Raw genomic sequence first — 20,786 nt, 5'->3', positions numbered from 1 at the left:
CAAGTATTAACAAGGAGAGCAGCAATGAAGTTAAAAGCAAAACAACAGTGGTGACTTTCATTGCAGAAAATAAGGAATGATTAGGATGGAAAAGCTATCAAGAGTTTAAAAACTGAAAGAACATGCAGATAGACCCTGCATTCATTCATCTGATTTACTACAACCAGGAAAATAAACATGGCTGACAAGCTTTATTATTTATGTTAAAGGATCTAGCAAGGATTGCAAAGGGCAGTAACATCTGGGCAGGCTTACAGTTATTTATTTGGACATTTTACAAACGGCAGCAAAAGAGTACCTGCTTACTCATCTGAATTCCCTGAAGAGTTTTAAAACAGAGTAATAAAGAATCACTTATAGAAAGCTAATAACTATCACCAGAGGGGAGTGAAAGAGCCACAGGAGAGTTGCTGGGCCAAAATACAGACTTCTGAAGCCTTCTGCAGGAATCAGCTAGAAGTCCTAAGGGCTTTGAGGCCAAAAGAAACCCCGGCCATGGATCACATCCCTGTATTCCCAATGCAAGCAACACCATGCTCATTCAGTGACACCTTGCCAGTGTCCCTCCTGCTGCATCAGTCACAAACGCCACAGCTCCGGCTGAGTTTCACCCCCCTTTTTGCCTTGAGTGATCCTTGTGGCTTTATATTGAAGAACAAAGCACCTCCTCTGATAGCTCTTATTTCTTGAGTACAGAAAAAGCTTTTTAAGAATTTAGATTTAAACGTTACTTAGCTTAAACATATTTTTTGCACGGACCTCTTGGGAACGACAACATATCTCTTTTGCTCTCTCGAAACTAGACAACGAACTCGTAAAACAGATTAAACTGTTGAAAGATAAATTACGAGCTGTGAGGGAAGAGACTGTCTCTGCACCTGCGAGCAGTCCCGGAGGGGACAGTGCGGAGACCTGTCCTGTGGGCTTCAACCTGTTCCTCCTCCTGCCAGGCAGGCACGGCGCCTCACCTTCCCCTGCCCTTGGGTTTTTGTTGTTAAACACCACCAGAACCACAGGGCTGGATTCGTCCTGCCTGCGCTGGGATTACCCAGCCGGCGCCTGCCACCTCCTCTCCCCTCGGGGCTCGGGGAGGACGGACTGAGGGAGGGAAAGAGGGAGGGGGCCGCCATCTTCTCAGGGCGGGCGCCGGTGGCGAGTGCGAGGCGGCAGGTCCGCTCCGGGGGCTGCCGGGGGGTCGCGCGGCCGCGCCCCCGCTCCGCGAGCGTGTGAGGGAGCGAGGGAGGAGGAGGAAAAGCGAGAGGGAGAAAGCGAACGGGAGGGCGGGGTGGAGGCAGCTCCCGCGGCTGGGCGTGTGCCCGGCCCCCGGTGCTGCGTGACCGCGCGGGAGGAGCAGGAGGAGGAGTGTGGGTGCGGGGAATTTCCTTGTGTGGCGGCTGAGGAACAACACCGCTCCAGACAGCGGGGCTAAGAGGAGGGCGCTGCCGCCGGTTGCCGAGCGATGTGAGGGGGAGCCCCCCCAACGCCCTCCCCTCCCTGCCCCTGGAGCCGCCTGCTTTCCCCCTCCCTCCCCTCGCTCATCCCCGCCCCGCCATGCCGGACCAGATCTCCGTGTCGGAATTCGTGTCCGAGACCAATGAGGATTACAAGTCACCCACCGCCTCCAACTTCACCACCCGGATGGCCCAGTGCAGGAACACGGTGGCGGCCATCGAGGAGGTGAGCCCGGGCGGGGGGCGCGGGGCGCGCAGCCCTCTCTGGCCTGGCTGCAGAGAACAAGGCGCTACCGGCGCTGGCTCCTGCCGCTCCCTCTCCCGCCCGGCCCCAAGCAGCGCCCTCGGCTGCCGCTTCGAGGAAATGGAAATGGGGCTCGCCCGAGTGGAGAGGGGAAAGAAAAGGAGGAGGGAAGGGCCGGGGCGCCGCTACCTCGGCCCGCGGGGCTCACGCTCCGCCCGCCCCTCAGCGCACGGCGGGCAGGGTCGTCCGCCGCCCTCGGCTGGGGGAGTCCGCGCCGTCGCTTCTCGCGCCTCCTGACGCCCGAGGAGCCCCGATCTGGGCGGTTCCGCCCGCTTTCCTCGTAAATGGGGGGGGAGGGGGGTTGGAACTTGAACTCTGCAGTCTCCTCCGTCAGCCCCTTCCTTCACATCGGCACCTGAACTGCCTTGGTCTCGCCAGCTGCCGTGTGGGGCTTCGGCTTTCCCTGTTTGTCCTTTCCCTGAGTGTGTGTCTGCCTGCCTCCGGGCACAGGTGGGATTTAATCCGCTTTCCATTTCCCGCACACAGAAATTTAAACGCACTTCCCCCGGCCATACGGTTTAAGGCAGCCTTCCCTGCGGATCCGCGCCCTCGGGGCCGTGCCCGCTCTTCGGTGCCGGGATCCCGAGCTCCCCCTTCCCTGCCTCCGCCGGGACAGCCGGGCTGCGGGTGCCTGGCGTGAGCCGCTTTTGTCTCGCCGAGAGCCGGGTGTTTTTCTGTGTTTAAAGATACTCTGAACGTGCCGTTGGACCTGATGGTGAGAGCCCAGCCTCCCTCCCACGGGGATGTCTGCCAGCACTCGGGAGAGGGAGGCTCTTTTCCCTCCTGTTTCAAATCAGAGGGAAATCTGGGACAGGTCTGAACACAGTGAGAGCACATTCCACATCCCAGTCATACACGCACAATGAAATGAGAAGCGTCTGTGTATCTTGACTCCCCTAGCAGCTTCTCTGAAGTAACTTGTAGGAGGGGGGAACCTTACTTGTGCTGCAGATTAGTTTGCTCCATCTACCTGTTACATCAGTTCTTACAGTGTGTGTTTAGTTGATTTGTTTTGCAGTAAGCATATATTTTAAAAAGAGCCTCTTCAGCAAAAGGAATCTTGTCAGTTGTTGGTGTCCCTTCTTTCAAAAGAACTGCCACCAGCAATGGATTATTAACGTGTCTTAAGTGAACAAAACCCAGGTTAGGTGTTTAAACACCCTTTTCAGGATTTTCCTGTTTTGCCAGTTCCCAAAACCACTAAAGCAAGGAGCTGAATTCAAAATAATCTTGTTCCTGAGGTAATTTTCTGCCCTGCAAGCTTGCACTTAAATGCCTGGATTTAATTATGCTTTATTAACCTGATAGTCTTAAGATCAACAATTCTGTAACAAAGACAACCTCTTCCTGAATATTTATAGTAATGAATAATTTTAATTGCAAAGTAGAAGTGGTTAATAATTGATTAATACAAGATCCAAGTTGGTATAAGCATTTGTGTCGAAAGCAATTTTGTGAGATTTAGAGATTTTTATTGCAGTTCTGAAAAAAAAAATGTTTTTTCTGTGAGTCGAATTTAGTGGAGTGGTGTTTGATTTTTAATGGAATTCAATCAGAATGTTAAATCTTTCTTTGTATCTGCATATTTCTGGTATTAGATGCTGTCTGCTAGCTTAGTACAAAATTATCTTTAATAATAATGATGATAAACAATGAGCCTAGTAAAGTTTGCAAGGCAGGAGGTGAGAGGTTGCAGAGACTGGCTGTAGTTTTTAATAGTATTGATCTATCTGGCACTTCTGGCAAAATATCAGCAGTTCCTGCCTGTCTATGCTGCTGTCTGAAAGCATGTGTGGAAATGACTACTGAATCTTTTTCTCTGTGATTTGTCAAGAACAACAAATACATTTTCATAGTTTCAAAGTGGTGAAATTTTTTTTCAGGCTTGGACTTCTTTGATTTGGAAATACTCAGGTCCATGACGTGCCTGGTTTTTCAGGTTAAATGTGATTCTTGGATAAAAAGCTGTCTGTAAGTTGTGTAATAGAGAAGTCAAGGCTCAGCAACTTTTTTCTGGGAGGCTGGGCAAGAAGTAGTTCATCAGCTTGTTATGAACTGAAGCTTATTAAAGCATGTAACTAGAAATGTTCAGGGAATACAAAGAACCTGTGCATTTCCAGTGGCACTGGTAGTGTGAAGCATTGATTTGCAGAGCACACTGCTCTTTTGCAGCAAGCAGTGGAGTTTTGGGAACTAGGAAGTCTGGCTGTGTATGATTGAGGGAATGTGTTACTTTAAAGCAGTTAATAGGTGAGTTGAAACTGGCTGACTGCTGGCTTTGTGTATGCACTGCTTTGAACAAGTGACTGTGAGAGCTAGTTGTTTCACTGAAGACACATTTTTACTTCCCAGGATATTGTATACATTTATTAAATCAACAAATTAAGTGGTTACTACTGATACTTAGAGGATGTCTCTTTACTGCTACTCCCAGAAAATATGGCTCTGGAATGGAGTATTCAACTGCCTGCATGAAGCCAGCTCTAGGCTCCCAAGCCTGGTGCTCCCCTGGGAGCTGGGGAGGCAGTGCAGGAGCACAGGAGGGGAGGCTGCTGTGACTTGTCAGCCCGAGCTCAACTGTCTGCAAACACAGATATGTTTTCACATCCCATTGGGATGTCTTTTGCACTTAACATTGCTGACTACTAGCTTTGTAATTCTGTCTTTGTTAATTAGTAGGTATCTAATAGTATCTCAAAAGTTTAGTTAATGAAGCTTTCTGTGGTGGAGTGGAAGAGCCTTGTTAAGTGAGCAAGTCAATAAGATGTTGGACAATTAAGAGTGTATAATTTATCTGTATATCTTTGTGGGCAGTGGTATTGCCTTAAATCTGAACTTGGATTAACTGACCTCTGTCAGTTTCACAATATGGTTGATTCTTAGTATCAGTTGAAAATACTTTCAGTTTTACTGTTTTATATGATCATATACACTCATTACAGACCATGGATCATGGCTTTTCAGATCACCAGAAACACCTGCATTGCAGTTTGGGAGCTGGTGCCTGTTCAAGAACTTGCAGAAAGAGCATCTGATTCTTGGCTGAATCTGTTTGCTTGCTCTCAGTAGTGGAAAAGGGATTAGGGAAGGCATGGTTGTGGAACACAAAGTGATTTCAAAGGAAAAGGAATCATATAATTTCTTCATTGTTCTCACATTGGGATGTTGCTTAGCAAAACGCTGGGAATATTTAGCATCTTCTGAAACAAAATTATTAGTCAGTAATATGTCACAGGCCCTTACAGGTTATTGTTTAATCTTTACAAATGTGACAGTGACTAAGATTAAATAAGTTTTAATTGACAGAGTGCAGAGCATGGTCACATGATTGGGGGAGGGGTTGCTTGAAATCAGTAATCTGGTCTGAGAACTGCAGCCTTTCTAATTGTCTGTTTCTACTAAAGGTAACAGGATCTAAAAATTTGTGGTGACCATTCTTTAACTATGAATGCTTAAATATCTGGTTTCAGTACTGCTGTTACTTAGAGCACGTGCTTCTCTCTTTTATGTGCTGCAAGTTAAATAAAATAGTCCCTATATTGTAAGGAAACCTGCAAAGTGGTTCTAGTAACTGTGATAATTTTAAAGATTTTCAGAAATTCGTTTAAGGAGTAATTGAATGACTAGAATCTAATTGTACCACTTTTTTTAAAAATCATGAGTTAAGCTGTACAATAAGGAGTGGAAGTGAAGCCCATATTTCTGTTCTGTTTATTGGGATCCAGTGCTGGACCAAGTAAATAGGATAGGGAGCAGTTTTGCAGACTAATATGTAAACAGAGAGTAGCAGACAGTACCTGTGCTGAAGACATTTCCATCTAAGTCAGGACTGAGGTACAAAATTTACCCACCTACTTAAACTTCACTGCATGCACAGATTTCCCTATGAAGGGAGGAGAATGGAAGCACTGAGAGAAGTTTAATAGGTTACTGGAACACTTCCACATCACAGTGGCATTTGCCACTGGAGTAAATGGTTCCTAAAAAGTAGAGAGAACAAATGTGGGGGAAATATGTAGAGTGTGCAACAAAGAAACACTGTGGTGGTACCAAAGATGGTTTTAGTTCTCTGAATAGAAATAGATTTCAATTGCTTACAGTCTATTTAAAAACCACTCTCAAGGAATTTTTGTAAAGGCTGAGGAATTAATGTTAAAGGCATAACTTGTAATTTCAGGTCTCTACTTGCCTTTGTTTTGTAGGTCCCATTCCATGATGATTATACCTCAATAATTCTGTTATTTTACACTTTCAAAGATTTTTTTTTTTTCAATTACCACTCCTACAAATGCAGCATGTCATTTCTGTATCAAATCCTTTTCTTCCTCACTGTCATTTATAATGCAATTCTCTATCAGAAATGGCAACATCTTCTTACCACCTAAGGCAATCCACAGTTTTCAGCTGGCTTGGAGTGGTGTGAGGGGTCGATGTTTATTGAATTGGATTCCCTCTTGTATGGTACAATTCTGTAGCACGCTCTTCTGCATTTTGGTTCTGCAAAGCTAACAAGGGAGAGATATAAAAACAGCCTCATAGGGTGGGGGAATGTGAGTCTGGATACATGGATACACCTGTATATTTACTTTTTGCTTGCTACATTTATAGGACTGGATTCTGTTTTCCTATAGTTGATGATTGTACCTTGCATTTCAAAGTTACATGAAGAGAGTGATTCTGTATAGTTTGAGAAACAGTAGGAAATGTCACATACATTAGTTCATTTTGAGAAATTTACTATGGTTTCTTATATATTTGTTTTTAATAAAATATATCTTTATGCCCACTACAGCATGCTCTTTAGTAGAACATATTTGCACACTTTTCTTACCTCATTACTAAATCTATTTCCACAAATACATGTTGTTTAAAATGTTTTTTGTGTTCCTTTCTGGAATCATGATTCAGAGGTTTCTGGAAAAGTCATTATAATGCAAAAGGCATGATGATTTCAAAAGGAGTGTGGGAATTGTTTTCTTTTGGAGAGGAATATAGAGGATGAAAATGGCAGAAATACAGGAGCTAAACTGTACGGCTTCAGCTGGAGCTTTGTGCTTATTTTCAGATAGCCAATTTCAACTTTAAAGCTTTAACATCAACATGCAGTCAGTTAAAACAATGTCAAACCACAAAAAAAGATTTCTGTGCACCTTACCTTAGTGTATTTGGTAATGAATCTGCTTCACATTACCAAATACTCCTATTCCTCCTAGGAGCATGAATGAAAAATATAGATTTATAAAGAAGGAGATATATCTTTCTGAAGTATTTTTCTCATTGGGGGTTTTGTGTTTTGAGTTTTCCATAATGTTGGTGTATTTTCCAGAACCATCTTATCTGAATCTAGTGTACTTCATGCTGATGCTAAAGACAGTAATGTAGGAAGTGGCTACTTCTGCTTAGCCTTCACTTCCTCTTCATGTTGTTTTCTCTATACCATAATATGCAGCAACATTAGGTAAAGGTGAATAAAGGTGAAGCCTTTATTGTGAAATGCATTGCAAAGTCACAGGACAAAAGCCTAATCCCTGCTCCAGAGTCCTTACAGTCCACATGTCAAGTGAATCTGGCTGATGAATACAGATGGAGAAATGCAAGAAAACTTGGTGCACCTGACTAGTGTAGTGTGTTAGTAGCTGAACCACTGTGAAGTGCTTTCTTTTAATTCATATGCCTTGGAATAATAGTTATCAAACACTTAGTTCAACTCCTAAATCTGTGATTGTTTTATAATATTCACTTGCCATGTGTGTATGTGCATGTGTTACAAACAGCCATTCCCTGTGCGAGCTCCAGCACTGCCCCGAGCCTCGCTCTGGACAGCCCACACGGTCTGTCTGCTCCAGTTTCCCAGAAACAACCTTTCCACTTAAAGCTCCACAAAAGTCGACTCTAGCCTTGTTTAGGCTGACTCTTCCCTCTCTTGTCTTGGGTATCAAGCTTCTCTATGCTTTTGAAATGTTTATAGTCTCCTTATCTTTCTTGATTTCTTGAGACTCCTTTGCCACAGCGATTATTGGTGCCCTGTGGAGGTCCCTGCCTTGGCCCAGCCCTGTCCAAGGTACTGGAGCAATGGCTGAACCTCAGGTGGGCTTCATGCTAAGATGAAATGACTCTCATGGGTGGGCCAGTGGCAAGAGCCTTCACTTGTTCTCAGCCCTTGCTGTCTCCAAATAAATCTTTTTTCCTTTGTGAAGTTGCTAGAGAGGGAAGAAGTCATGTTAAAGTCAGGCATCTGTCATGGCAAGCCAAGCTGCTGACTTTTATACAAGGAAACAGAAGCTGGAGGGGCTAATGTGAGAATCACTGGTTTAAAGGAAGGAATCAAGTTATGGAATCAAGTGAAGTGTTTATGGAATAGTAGGGGCTGAATTAATTGTGTACTAAAAGCAAAGCAAAGAAATTAAAAGCAAAGCACACACACACACACATATATATATATATAGGGAAAAAATCATTAATAGCTGGTGAGGTCAATAGAGCTGAAGAGTGCATATACTAAAACCTGAAAAATGTCCATTAAATATTCCAGGAAAGGGGAAAATTATGGGCAAATCTACAGACTTGAAACACCCCAGGAAGAATGTCACAAATTGTCTGAGCTTGTCAGACATGTGAAGAAAAAGCCAGATATTCAGAGGAAAGTTTGTTTTAAGGAATATGTGTAAAGATAAAAGACAAATTTGCAAAGGTCAAGTTTCTTTAGGAGTGACAGGAAAACAAAAACACTTTTAAGCACATAGAATTGCAAGATGAAAAAGAAGACATAATATGCAATTAGAATGTAGTAGTATTAAAAATAATGTAGGTATTGCCAAATCTAAACAAGTGCTATGCTGCAATTTTTGAGTACAAAGTGTGGGAGAAGTTAGAATGGATATCAGGAATAGAGATACAAGTAAGCAAGGCAATAAATAAAACTGTGAGCTTGAAGCACTCAGTTTGTTGGGGCTGGTTGACTTATTTCCCGGGATCCTGAAGGAACTAAGCAAATATTTCTGACAAATCCTCTGAAGTCTAGCTTGATATCTGATGTAGCACAGAGGGTTAAAAAGGCAGGGATGGAAAGAAGAGGAGAAATATTTACATCTAAAAAAAAAAATAGCAATGAATGCAGAAATGCAGACTATGACCATTAAATTGAGGAGAGGTGTTTTTACTCAAACACTGTAAGTGTTCCTGGATGAGTGGCAAGCAAGTACTGGTTCCTCTCTTGCTTCCAGAAATGCTTGAAAAACATTCTAAACATGCATTTACAGCAGTTATCACTGCTATTCACGAAGACGGTGCTTTCCCATTTGTAGCATAGTCAAATGTGCAGAGGTTCACAATAGGAGAAATTGTGTGTCTCCTTATTTACTCTTTTCAGCAGTGCTGGAAGCTGCTAATGGGAAATCAGAATTACTGAGAACCATACTTGTAAAGCTATACAAAGTGGTTATACCCAGGTTTCATACAGCATTAAAATCTCTCCTTTGGTCCATTTTAACTGAGACAGATTTTTTTTTCTTTAACCCAGCTGAAATATGTAGTTCTAGTTATGGTACAAGCAGAAGTTTGAAGTTTGTAACTATTAACTCTATTGCAAATCGAAGGCAGGACTTCTGGTTCTTTTGGTAGCCTTTTTCCCACTCAGTCTCACGTTTGTTAGCACGAAGCTGAAGCTGTTCTGTATGCAAAATGCTTACTGTATGTGTAGCTGCTCTTGGTGGGGACAGAGATATCAGCTCAAAGAGTTTGAGTATTAGAGATGGGATTTTCTGTGATTAAGGTGACCACAAGCTTCTTTTGTTTGAACTAAAGCTAGACTTCTTTTCTGAAGTTTACATCAATCTAGAGATTAAGTGGTCAAGTAAATTTGGCTGGGAAGCAACAAAAAAAAATGGTAACACAAGAAAGGGAAGACTCACAAAGTAATGGGCACCTGAAATGTTTAAGAGGTAACATGGAGATCAGTCAAATGTGAAGAACAGGAAAAGGAAATTTGAACTAAAAACAAATTGAGAGATTGAGAGAGTTATTCAGAAGCAGAAGTACTGTGATGGCATATGAGGAATTGAAGGGTCAGGAATTGCCACGTGGGGAGAAGCATTAAGGAGGGGATTAGAAAATGCATAAGAAGTCTGAGGAAGTTCAGAGAAATCGGAATTGACGGGAACTGCAAAGGAAGAGGGAGTGTGGCAGCGTTCACAGGAAGTAGGATAAAAACAGGCCTGAGAACGTGGGGGCAGGGCTACTGTGAAAAGGATCAGTGTAGCAAGGAGGTGGGAGGAATATAGGGAAGGGGTAGTGGTGGAGGACAGGGAATAATGGTGATCTCAGCTATATCCCACTGTGTAGTTTAGGAATGAAAGAAGTCCCTCAGAAAATGGGATGTAATTAACAATTATGCAGGCTTTATGAGATATTACACATTTCTCAATTTTATTTGGAAAGAGAAAATAATTTATCTTACAGCTAAGAATTTATTGATGGAGGAACCGAGATACAGTATTGTAACTGAATAGGCTTTGTCTTATGAGCAATGGTGCTTTGCAGGAAATTAGCTTGGGTGGTGTGATTCAGTACTTTTCATCTCAAGTAGGAGGCTTTGTTTTCAAGTGAGTAGGTGTTGGACAGAATTTGAAAAATGTGTTTCTTTGTGTGTGTGAACTCTGCTTCACAAAAATATTTACTATGTAAGTGACATACTGTGCAGTGAAGTGTATTTCTTTGGAGTGTATGCTTTAAGAGGTGGCTGTAAAAGTTAACATGAAAAAAGCTGTGATATAAATTCTAGCATCTGACTTGTTATACAAGAAGAAATAGAGAACTGAGAGAGAAGGCTGAAACTCTGCTCCTTGTTGTCTTGCAGCAGTGTGGTGTTCAGAACCATCTGCTGTTTGTGGACCCCTCAGCTAGCTCTGATTAAAGATGAGATTATCAATGTAGTTCTAGCCTGAAATCTATAATTCTGTCTAGGCATTATGCTAAGTATGCGTGTGGATACATCAAAACAGCTGAAGAGATTAGAGATGAACAAACTACTTCCACATTCCTGAAAGCTTTGTACTACACCTAAAAAGCATATAGGAAGGGAAAGTTGTAGTGAAGGGATGTGGATGTTCTTACGGATTATTTTCGCATGTTTCATGATTTCTGTTCATTGCTAATGAAAGATTTCTTTCCTAGAATATTCAATTTCAAGGAATTTCAGGCTGTATTCTAGGGAAGTCAACTCAGAAACAAATGCATGAAGTAATCATTTTAAGCCCCTTCAATCAACCAGGATTATTGTTTGGCTATTGCAATAGGAGTAGAAATTGCCTTAGCATTTGTAAACACAGAACCCCTGCTCCATAGTCACATGCAAAACATGCAGTGTGGAGTTTTGCAAAGCACATGTTTTTAATTATTTGTTTATTTTCCAGCACTGTAGGTGTATGTTACACAGCAATAGAAAAAATGCCAGCAGAGTCCTCCTGCACTCTGAGCTCCATGTAGACTAGATGCTGATTGTGCTGATGAGAATAGCTTTGAAGAAGCAACGAAGTAGTAAATCTTTTCTAAGCTGCTTTTTGTTTGATTTCATTCATTCTTCTGCTTAGTTCACTCTCTTCTGTTGCTTAAATGGTCTGGATATAGATGATAAGCTTTTCATATAAGCATTTCCAGCCCAGTCTGTTCTAGGGATGGAACATGTTTGCCACTGCCTTCCCTGTCCCCCAGGCGATATGGATGTGGCACTGGTGCGGGGACACACGGTGCTTGGCTACATACAGATTCAGGCATTTGTCTCTTGCTTCAATCAGTTGATTCAGTAGCTCTTTTCTATTTCATTTAAGAGCAACAGAAGTTCTGATAGAACTGGACATGCTTCTCTGCTCTAAATTGCTTCAATTTTAATTGCAGAAGTTCTTTGTCTTAGGTAGTGTTTTGTCTTAGGTAACAGTTGTGTATGAATTTACCTTCCTAATCTAAATTGATGATACAGGGAAGTACCACCTGTTCCATTCTATAGATACCTTCCATGACATGAACTCTCTCATTATTTTGGCAAAGTTCACTCTGGGGATAAAGCTTTTATTTTTGCATCAATATTATGTAAATGAATATTGTATCTCTACTGTTTGGTGCACTAATAATTGCATCGCTTTAAGATTCACTTGCACATTGAGGCAGCTGTCTCTAGTGACAGGAATGTCTGAACTGTTAATTTTAGTTATACTTAAAGCTGCTGAAATTCCAGTAGAATTTAAGATCATTGCTTTCAAGATTGTTACAGTGTCCTGTGATTTCTGTGTTAAGTACCTAAAATGAATGACAGTTCAGATGCATTCTTTCATTTAAGTATTGATACTGAGACCATGCAGAGATTTTCAAAAGTATAGTGAATTACAGAGAAATTGGAGTGCAAATCACAGGCTGAAGTCTGAAAGCCACTATAGAACAGAAATAATTTTATAGTGTTTCAAGAGAAAATAAGTGACGTAATTTGACACTGGATTTTATGTGTAATAGTAATATACCTTTAATATTATAGGTAGATGCTGTTAATAAATTTTTGCCCTGATAATAGAGAGATGATGTCCAATGTGCTGCTTTACCTCTCATGAACCTTGTTTTGACAGCTGGTTCCTATGTCCCTAGGAATGGTTGGTTCATTTGAGCTGATTTGTCCGACTCTCCTGAAGTCCCCTCTAGGTACCTCTGCCATTCTTTGTTGTGGGAATATGGCATCCTTAGAGTTTCAGGTGTATCATAAACTAGACAGAGTTTGTGTGCCTTCTATTCCCTTTCACAGTGCAGTGTGTATGTGTCTGCCAGAGATGTTTGTGATGCCGATTTATTATTTATTTCTGTTAAGAAGCTCTCAGAGGCCTGTTAAGACTGAAGTTTAATTTTGCTGGGTTGCTGTAGATTCTTCTCTTTTCTAGGCTAGTTTCTTGTCCTTAGAATTATTAGATACCTAAAGAAGAAAAAGACAAAGGTGTGTTGGATGTGGAGGGACAGATCAGTTTGTGGCATCCAGCTGATCTGTGCACACACTGCAAAGGTTCTCATTTTTAGTATAGAGTAAGTACATAATACATAGGGGGAATGTAACTGTTTATTTTTCATTGTTTTGTAGAGATTGTAACAAGAGTCTCTGCCTGGTTCAAGCAGAGGTTTGGAAGACTACAAATACCAAATTAGACCACTAATATGGAAACTTTGGAGTACCTGGAAAGTGTTTTGGTTTGTTAATTGCTCCCATAAATAACTAAAAAATCTCTTTTCAGAAAGCTTATCACATGCAGAATAAAAGGGCATTATGTTCTGCAAAGATTAATTCTTGTTGCCTCTGATGGTGTCTAAAAAGATTTAATGCTGGGGAAAAAGAGTTCCTGAATTAAAAAAATCTGCAAAAGGAAAATCCTGTCAGCCAGCTCATCGTAATGCTGTTGAATGATACAGCGTGAGGATCAGCCTCTTCCAACAGCTGGACTCCAACCATGAACAGCAGCTAGAAAAAAGTCTCTTGCAGGGTGAGGACCAGAGAATTTTGACGTGGGTAGAGGGTTGGTAAATCTTACTAGTCCATTTAAGACAGTCATCCCTGGAACTTTGATTCTGTTGCCTATGTTACTTTATTTTACTTGGTGATATATATTAGGATGTTGAAGCATGTTATATTAAATAAATGGAGATGGATATCAAGAATTGGCTACTGCAACTGAAAAAATAAACAACAATTAAATATTAAATAAGGGAGTTTATTTTGCACCCCCTCTGTTTATAAATGAGCAACTGTAGAGATTAAGTGGATAATCTACTACGTTGCTTATAAGATCTGTATTTAAAGTCCAGTCATCTTGTCTTTGAAAGCAGATAGCTACAGTGTTGGAGAAGTAAAGTATATTTCTCAGTGTAAAAATTGGTTAATGCAGGAGGTGGATGTGTTCTGGAGAAATAGTTGGCATAAGCAGCTTCCATTCTTTCTCTAAGCATGAGATTTTATTTTACAAAAATTCTTGGTGTCTGTTTCCTAGTTAAGTATCTGTTGCATTTCTAACTTTTTGTAGTGAGGGAGGCCTGTGGAAATCAGTTAATACACAGATACAGTGCCTGTTTTGTTTAGTGTGAAACAGTCTCATTTAGTGACTTTTATTAATGATGTAACATTTTATATCTCTGAACTTCTAATTTGGGATTTCTCTTCTGACAGAAGTAGTCTGTTAGAGAATTCTAGTTTTTAGAATTCCTTCTTTGTTTTAATAAATGCATTGTACAAAGTCATGCTCAGGTCTGGTTTTATACACAGCATACAGGAGTGCCAAATTCTCCCATCATTTATGTTTGCAGCAGAATTACCTTGCATTTTCACATATTCATTTCCCAAAGCACATTAGTGTTACTTTTTTCCACCATGCATATCCTTAGCTCAAGAGTTTACTACATTCTTCTGCCAAATACACCAGTGCTTGTTTAAACAGATTGCCTTGGCATCGGGCCCTCAAGAACCACGAACCCAGATGCTGGAGAAACAATGCTTTTGTGGAAAGGGACCTTTCAGAGATTATTCTGCCATAAACTCTGTCCTTTTTTTGCAGGTTTGTCTCTGAACCTTCACTCTATTTAGCTGACAGGTCTCACAGCAAAGAGCTCATTTATACAAATTAACTGTCATAGCTACTGCAGTTTTTCACATAGCTACTGCTCCAAGTAAAGTAATTGCCCCAAATTAAAGTGTCTTTAAATTACTGTTGTTCTAGGATCCATTCAGAAGCTACAATGCCTTGCCCCAGACTCTGTCTGTAAGGGTTTTTTTCCACCCTTTGTATCAGTTCCTCTGCGAATATGCAAGGTGATCAGTGGAAGGAAACTGGAGAGGGTTTAGAAAAGAAACTAATACATTGAAGGAGGAAATGATATAAGAGTAGGAGAATGGAAAGAGGATTCTGAAGAGGGATAACATAATTTGGGAAGTTTTTTTACCACCCTCTCTAACAGAAAAGTGGATTGAAGCCAGCAGTGTTGACAGTTCATTTCTAGTAGAAAAATAACAAGCTGAGACAGAATGTCTGTGGATATCTCTGATCTTTTGAGTCAGCAAGGATTAATTACAGCAAATATCAGATTGCCTGTAAAGATACACGAGGAAAGCCAAACTATTGTGGTTCTTGGATACAAGTATAAAAAAATTTGCTGTTGTTAATTTTTAAACAAGACCAGTCCAGTGAGGCACAAGAACCTTGTCTTGTTTTGCTGTCTCTACAATAACTACTTGATTGCCTCTCTTTTCCTTAACTGACCAAGTTTCTTCCTGTGCCCTTTTGTTTTTGGGAAGGATGTTCCTATATGTGTTCAGCATCTGCAGCAGCCTCTGGCATTATTACTTATTCTGAAATACTGGAATGGATGAAGTGCAGGATTTATGACTGTTGAGTAGACCAATGTTTTAAAGCAAATTGCTAAAATTAAGAGTGAGATCTGATTTTGTTTTAAAGAAATAGTGTTAAGATAACTGTGTATAATAGATCAAATATCAGTGTGTTAATATTTTTTGTATATTTGTCAGTTAGATGCTCATTATAGAGAACACATATGTTCCTGACTCCAGGATTTTTCTAATGACACAAGATTTATTTCCCAAAAATTTTTACTGCTTTAGCAGTACTTCCAAGCATTTATTTGACAAAATGGTAATCTTGAGACTTTCCTCAAATTCAGATCCAGTTCTATGAATACTTTCAGCAAAACCCCATCCAAATAGGTGAAAATGTGAAATAGTTACTTTTACACTTTCCAAAAGGAAGCTGCTGTGGGTAAGAAGGAAGGAATGTGTTAGAGATTTTGAACTGTGTTAAATGCAAAGTAAAGTAAAGGTGATGGCCAACTCCTTCCTCTTCCTCTGTCCCTACTTCCCATGTCAGGTTTAGTTTTTTTTCTTTCCCTTGTCTGGAATGAGAAAAGTTGGGCTTGTTTCTCTTGAGAATAGCCTGTTGGGCTATGTAGTGTTTATGGTTGAGAGTATCTCAGTCGTTTGTTTTTAAACTCATTGCTGGAAACTGGGAGATTATCCTGGGGAAGGATGTGTACGTGCTTTTCCTTGCTTGCTGCCCCGAACATCTGCTGTTGGCTGCTCCTGATAGAGGATATCAGCTTAAATGCAGTGTTGGTCTGATCCAGTATGGCTGTTTTTCTATTCCTTCACAGAGAATTAATTATATTCTGGGCCACAAATAAAAAAGACGCTGGTGTGAGGACACTTGTATAAGACAAAGACACAGACTTCTGCTGTAAGTTTGGCACAAAAGATGTTTAATGAACCACTAGAGTCTGGGGACTCTCCACTTATGCTGCTACTGCCCTGGTTTTCCCCATACCCTTTGGCTCTGTAAAAGGTGCCAAAATCATCTCTGGGATGTTCAGTTTCGGAGTTTCTGTCTTCCTGCTTTTTTTCCTCCCCCAGTTAAATATGCTAATAATAGAACAGTTGTTTCTCCTCTCTCCACTGAAGAGAGCAAATAATACATTCATCTTTTACGCCAGCCATCTATATTGCACAGATCTATTTAGATAATATAGATTTGGGGATTGATGCCAATCTTTTTATTTTCTGAGTTTTTTGGTGGGGAAGCAGCACAATTAAATGTTTGAAAATTGCAAACCCTGGTGGGCTTAAATCTTTCTAGGCAATGTGAAACAGACTTAAGCAGAACTATTATTATTAATAATAATAATAATTAGAATGAAGCATACAGAGTAGGATGTATAATAGCATTTTAGGATGTTTCAGTAATCTCAGACTGATTTCTTCCTGGTAAGATGGATTTGGTTCTAATTAGTTGGCACATTTTACTGTTCAAAGTAAAAACCTTTGAAGCAGTGAAAATAGAAATTGGCCTTTGGCAAGTGAAACTGGACCTTGTTCCTACATGTGGAAAAAAGCTTTGCTACTAATCATTGGTAGCTTGAGTCCCCTGTCCTGTGTTCCTTTGAAAATCTGCCTTTGATTGTGATATGCTTGTTCCTCTCCCTAGTATACTTCTGACTAGAAAGTAATTTACCTTAAAAATGGTTCATCAGATTGCCATCAGAAATCACATGAAAGTAAATGAACAGAAGACATAAATACTGTGTTTGGAAAAAAGATTTCACAGACAAGGACACACTCAAGAAGGTCACTTTGGAGTTTCGATTCCAGTTCACGTGCATTACACCATTTCCACAGTAACGTGACGTCTTATGTACTGTAGAGAATTTCCCCTCCCCCCCCCTTAAGTCAAAGCTGTATTTACTGTTTTTAACAATAGATCAGTCTGAGTGCTCATCATAGAAGCTGAGTGGGACTATGAAAATTATTTATATGGCCTCATAGTCTCAGTTGTGCTGAAACAGATGCTAAAATAAGCAGTCTTACAACAGAGATGTTTAAGGCTAAACTAGAAACGTTACCTGAGAGGACAAACTGATCCCACCATGTGAAATACATGGTCACTTTTCTTCTGGTTCAGGAGTTTACTGGGCATTTTCAAGTGAACAAAAAGAAACACTAGTATATGCAACATCCAAAACCATTTTAAAATGTCCTGCTCCTGAAACTACTGAGAATGCACCAAGTTGAATTAGGATGCATTTTGGTGCATGTGTGTGCATTGGTACAGTGTGTGTATATTTATGAAACAAGCAGAAGCTTGAGAACCGTTGTGAAGCTACAGCTGGATTTGAGCTGATTTCCCAGTGCTAAAATGTGGACAAAGAAAAGGACAAGGAAATATGAAGAACAACACTAAAGACAAGGAGCTGACATTTTCATGTTTTGTCCTGAAATGACTCCTTTGAAACCCTAGATGTGAATAAACACCAATGCTGCTTGATTAAACAAAGGCAAAGTCTTCCTCTCTATTTTTTAGTCTGTAAGCAACAGTGAAAAATAGTATTAAAGACGCAAAGCTTTTCAGTATTTTACCCATTGTAGGCACACGTAGGCACTCTTAAATGTCACACACTACGAGAAGATTGCACCGAGGAAGGGAGGAACTGACAAAACTTCCCACAACAGCAAGTGTAGTTATAGTACCACTGTTGGAAACATAGTAATTGTATTTCATAAATGTATCCAGGTCCCTCTTCAAATGGCTAGATATTTGTTATCCTTTGTTTCCTGTTTGGAAAGCATTCCAGAACTGATGTTTCCCCCCAGTGTCTAGTAGCAGTTTGTTAAGGTTCAGGTACAGCTTTGCACTGACACAGCTGAAAAGACAGGCAGGGGATGAAGAGAGGACCCAAGAAAGCCTGACCTGTACAGTTTCAACACATTAAGGTTTTAGGTTTTGCTTGTTGTGTTGTCCTTGGTACTGCCAGTGGGATATTTTCCCCATTATCCTTTGTTTTTAATTTTTATGTGGACCAGCTGTCTGAAATGGGTTGATGCTTGAGTTGTCACTGGTGTATTAGGGGCATTAGCTGCCATTTCTGTTGGACTCTGGTTGTGCTGTGCCTTGTGGGTTTGTTCCTCTGCTGCCTGATCCTGGTGAAAGTGGAAGTTGGTTGAGAGACATTTCAAACCAAAACGATGACTTTAGTTGAGGAAGCGGATTTGAGGCTTTTTCCTTGTGGGAGTTTGTGCTTTCTGACTGAGGCAGTCTTGGGCCAGAGGATTTTGTGAATCCATAGATGTCTGGATCCCTGACCACGGGAATACAATTAATCCCATGCATGTATCCTTCTGACATTTTTCTTCCTTAAGAATTATCTTCCACAAAATAAGCTGCAGAGATTTAAATTTTCTCAGTTGCACACACAAATCTAAGACTTGGCTGAGAATTGAATTTGTATATTTTAAGTCTCTGGCTGTCAGCCTTCTCTTTGTACTGTTGCTCATATTGCTTGTAGTTGGAGACATTCCTTTCATTTCTACTCCAAGAGGATGATTGCCCTTTGATGCAGTCATCAATGAAATAATTCCTCTGTATTCAGCTGATTGGAAGGTGTTCTCCCAAGGTTATTTTTAGAAATCACTGAATATACAATGAGGGAATTCACTTCATGTACTCCCATCCAAACAGGTGACTAATCTAACCTTGGAGATCACACTAGATACAGACTTGTAGTAGATGGAATTCAAATTGCTGAAGAGAGTGAACAGATCTGGCATGGCTTTTATGGGCTTGCTTAGATTGTTTTATTTTCCCCTTCCTCTGTACTTCAGAATTCCAGGTGAAAAGGCCTGTGCACTTTTCCTGCTGATATATTTCAGGTCTGAACTATAAAGATGCTGGAGGTAAAACCTCCAATGGATATAGCAGTACCATGACACTGTAACCATTAATGTTAAGGCATGGTCTGAATTGGTTGGTTTGCATACCATGGAATGCTGTGAAGATTTTGTTCAGCTATTTGTGGTCTAAATAGATTCAGTTTAAGAATACTCACAGAATCAGGGGGCTTAATATTTCTTTTTTAATTCACTGTGTTAAAATAATTGGATAGACTCCTGGGGGCTGACTTTTCTGCATAAAACAATGGTTTGTCACATGTGTAGCTGCTGCGATTTGTTGAAATGTTTTGAATGAAAACTGGAATAAATTTGGTAGGTTTTCTTTGCTTTATCATCTATCATGGTAAACATCTCTTGGCATAATACAATTTGTAGTGTTCAGTATTGTTTTTCAGTGGGGTCTAAAGATACCCCATCTCTGAAACATATATTTTCTTCAAGTTTCACAACTTTTAAAAAAAATTAATTTGTATAACCGTCATTCTGCTTCTCCCTTCTGGAACAATTGCCCATTTTTGAGTGTGCTCCTATTTCACTTCAGTAAGCAAAATGATTACCTGCTTTTACTTCTTTCTTTGAAACAAATTGATTGTAAGTGCTTGAGCATTCTGGACAAGATTTAAACTCGAATTTTATATAGTGTTGGGGAAAGCTTAGCCTAGTTAAACTGTGTGAACGATATTTGAGAGATGTGCAATTTATTTTGCTCAGCATAACAGATAGAAAGTTCATGTAGTTGAGAAAGCAATTAACTAAATTATCCAGGAAAACTGAAATTAAATTCCACTTTCAATATTCTGCCTAAGGAAGTGATATGTCTCATTTCTTCAGCAACATCAGAATATATGATGGGTGAGAACTGTTTTAAGCTTCTTTAATAATTTAGCATGGAAAGATGATACTGTGTAAATTGTTTCCTGCTGAGTTTACATGATGCTGGTCCCCAGCCAAAGATGGAGTGGGTGTTTTTTGGGCAAGGGGACAGAATAGGTTGTATGGATAGGGGTGGAAGCAAATAGCAAGTAATTTATTAATTATGGAAATAAAGATAACTATGTAATAGTTGTAACTACAGCAGGTTTCCAGGGTAGAAATTTGCCAGAGGACAATCCACTATTACATTTTTCTCTTTTTTTAGGCTCTGGATGTTGACCGAACTGTTCTCTATAAAATGAAGAAATCTGTCAAAGCCATAAACTTATCTGGTCTGGGTAAGTACATAATTCCTATTAGTTTGTATTGGTGAAATTAGAAGATTTAAACAGTCAGATGTCATACTGAATCAGAAAGAGGTAACTCTGAGAAGAGAGATATGTGCATTTTAAATGGCAATCCTGAACTAGTTGTTTGATCATGAACTCAGTAAGGATGAGATGTTGTGGGGTAGTTAAACCTCTCTTGCTGCCATGCTGGTACCAGGTGGTAAAGCTGTGCTCTCCTCTTTCCACTGGGTGTGGGCTCCTTGCTCCTTCTGTCACGCTTGCTGCTTGGCAGATCCCTAGATGAGTTTTTAAGCTTGTATAAAGCTGCATATGCAGTGAGATCAACTTAATTGGGATTAGATGAGCACCTGAAGTGGTAGGGCCATGTGTATCATCAAGGCAGTGGGGGGTGAAATTACTCTTTGGCAGCAATAAGAAGCTACATTGGCTCTACTGCTTTGTGAAACTTCAGTCTCCCTGGTGGCTTCCACTTATGTATGTTGAGAACTTCATGACAAGATGAAGCTGATGAGATGCAACTTTTTATTGTCATGATGTAAAAAGTCAGATGTTTTTCACACAAT

The 20,786-nt window shown here is 40.5% G+C and overlaps 1 protein-coding gene across 1 annotated transcript in view; it reads left to right on the top strand.

Moving 5' to 3' along the window:
* Positions 1–1,157: 1,157 nt before the first annotated feature.
* ASAP2 (ArfGAP with SH3 domain, ankyrin repeat and PH domain 2) overlaps positions 1,158–20,786 on the top strand; it is an 83,077-nt gene continuing 63,448 nt past the window's right edge. The window contains exons 1-2 of the mRNA XM_041421544.1: positions 1,158–1,677; positions 20,139–20,211. Coding sequence (XP_041277478.1) covers positions 1,552–1,677; positions 20,139–20,211 — 199 coding nt within the window. The 5' untranslated portion in view covers positions 1,158–1,551. The remainder of the gene's footprint in view (positions 1,678–20,138; positions 20,212–20,786) is intronic.

Source organism: Onychostruthus taczanowskii, unplaced genomic scaffold (genome assembly GCF_017590055.1).
Source record: "Onychostruthus taczanowskii isolate IOZ18803 unplaced genomic scaffold, ASM1759005v1 scaffold11, whole genome shotgun sequence".
NCBI lineage: Eukaryota > Metazoa > Chordata > Aves > Passeriformes > Passeridae > Onychostruthus > Onychostruthus taczanowskii.
The sequence above is the reverse complement of the archived record's forward strand: the minus strand, read 5'-3'. Positions and strand labels throughout refer to the sequence as shown.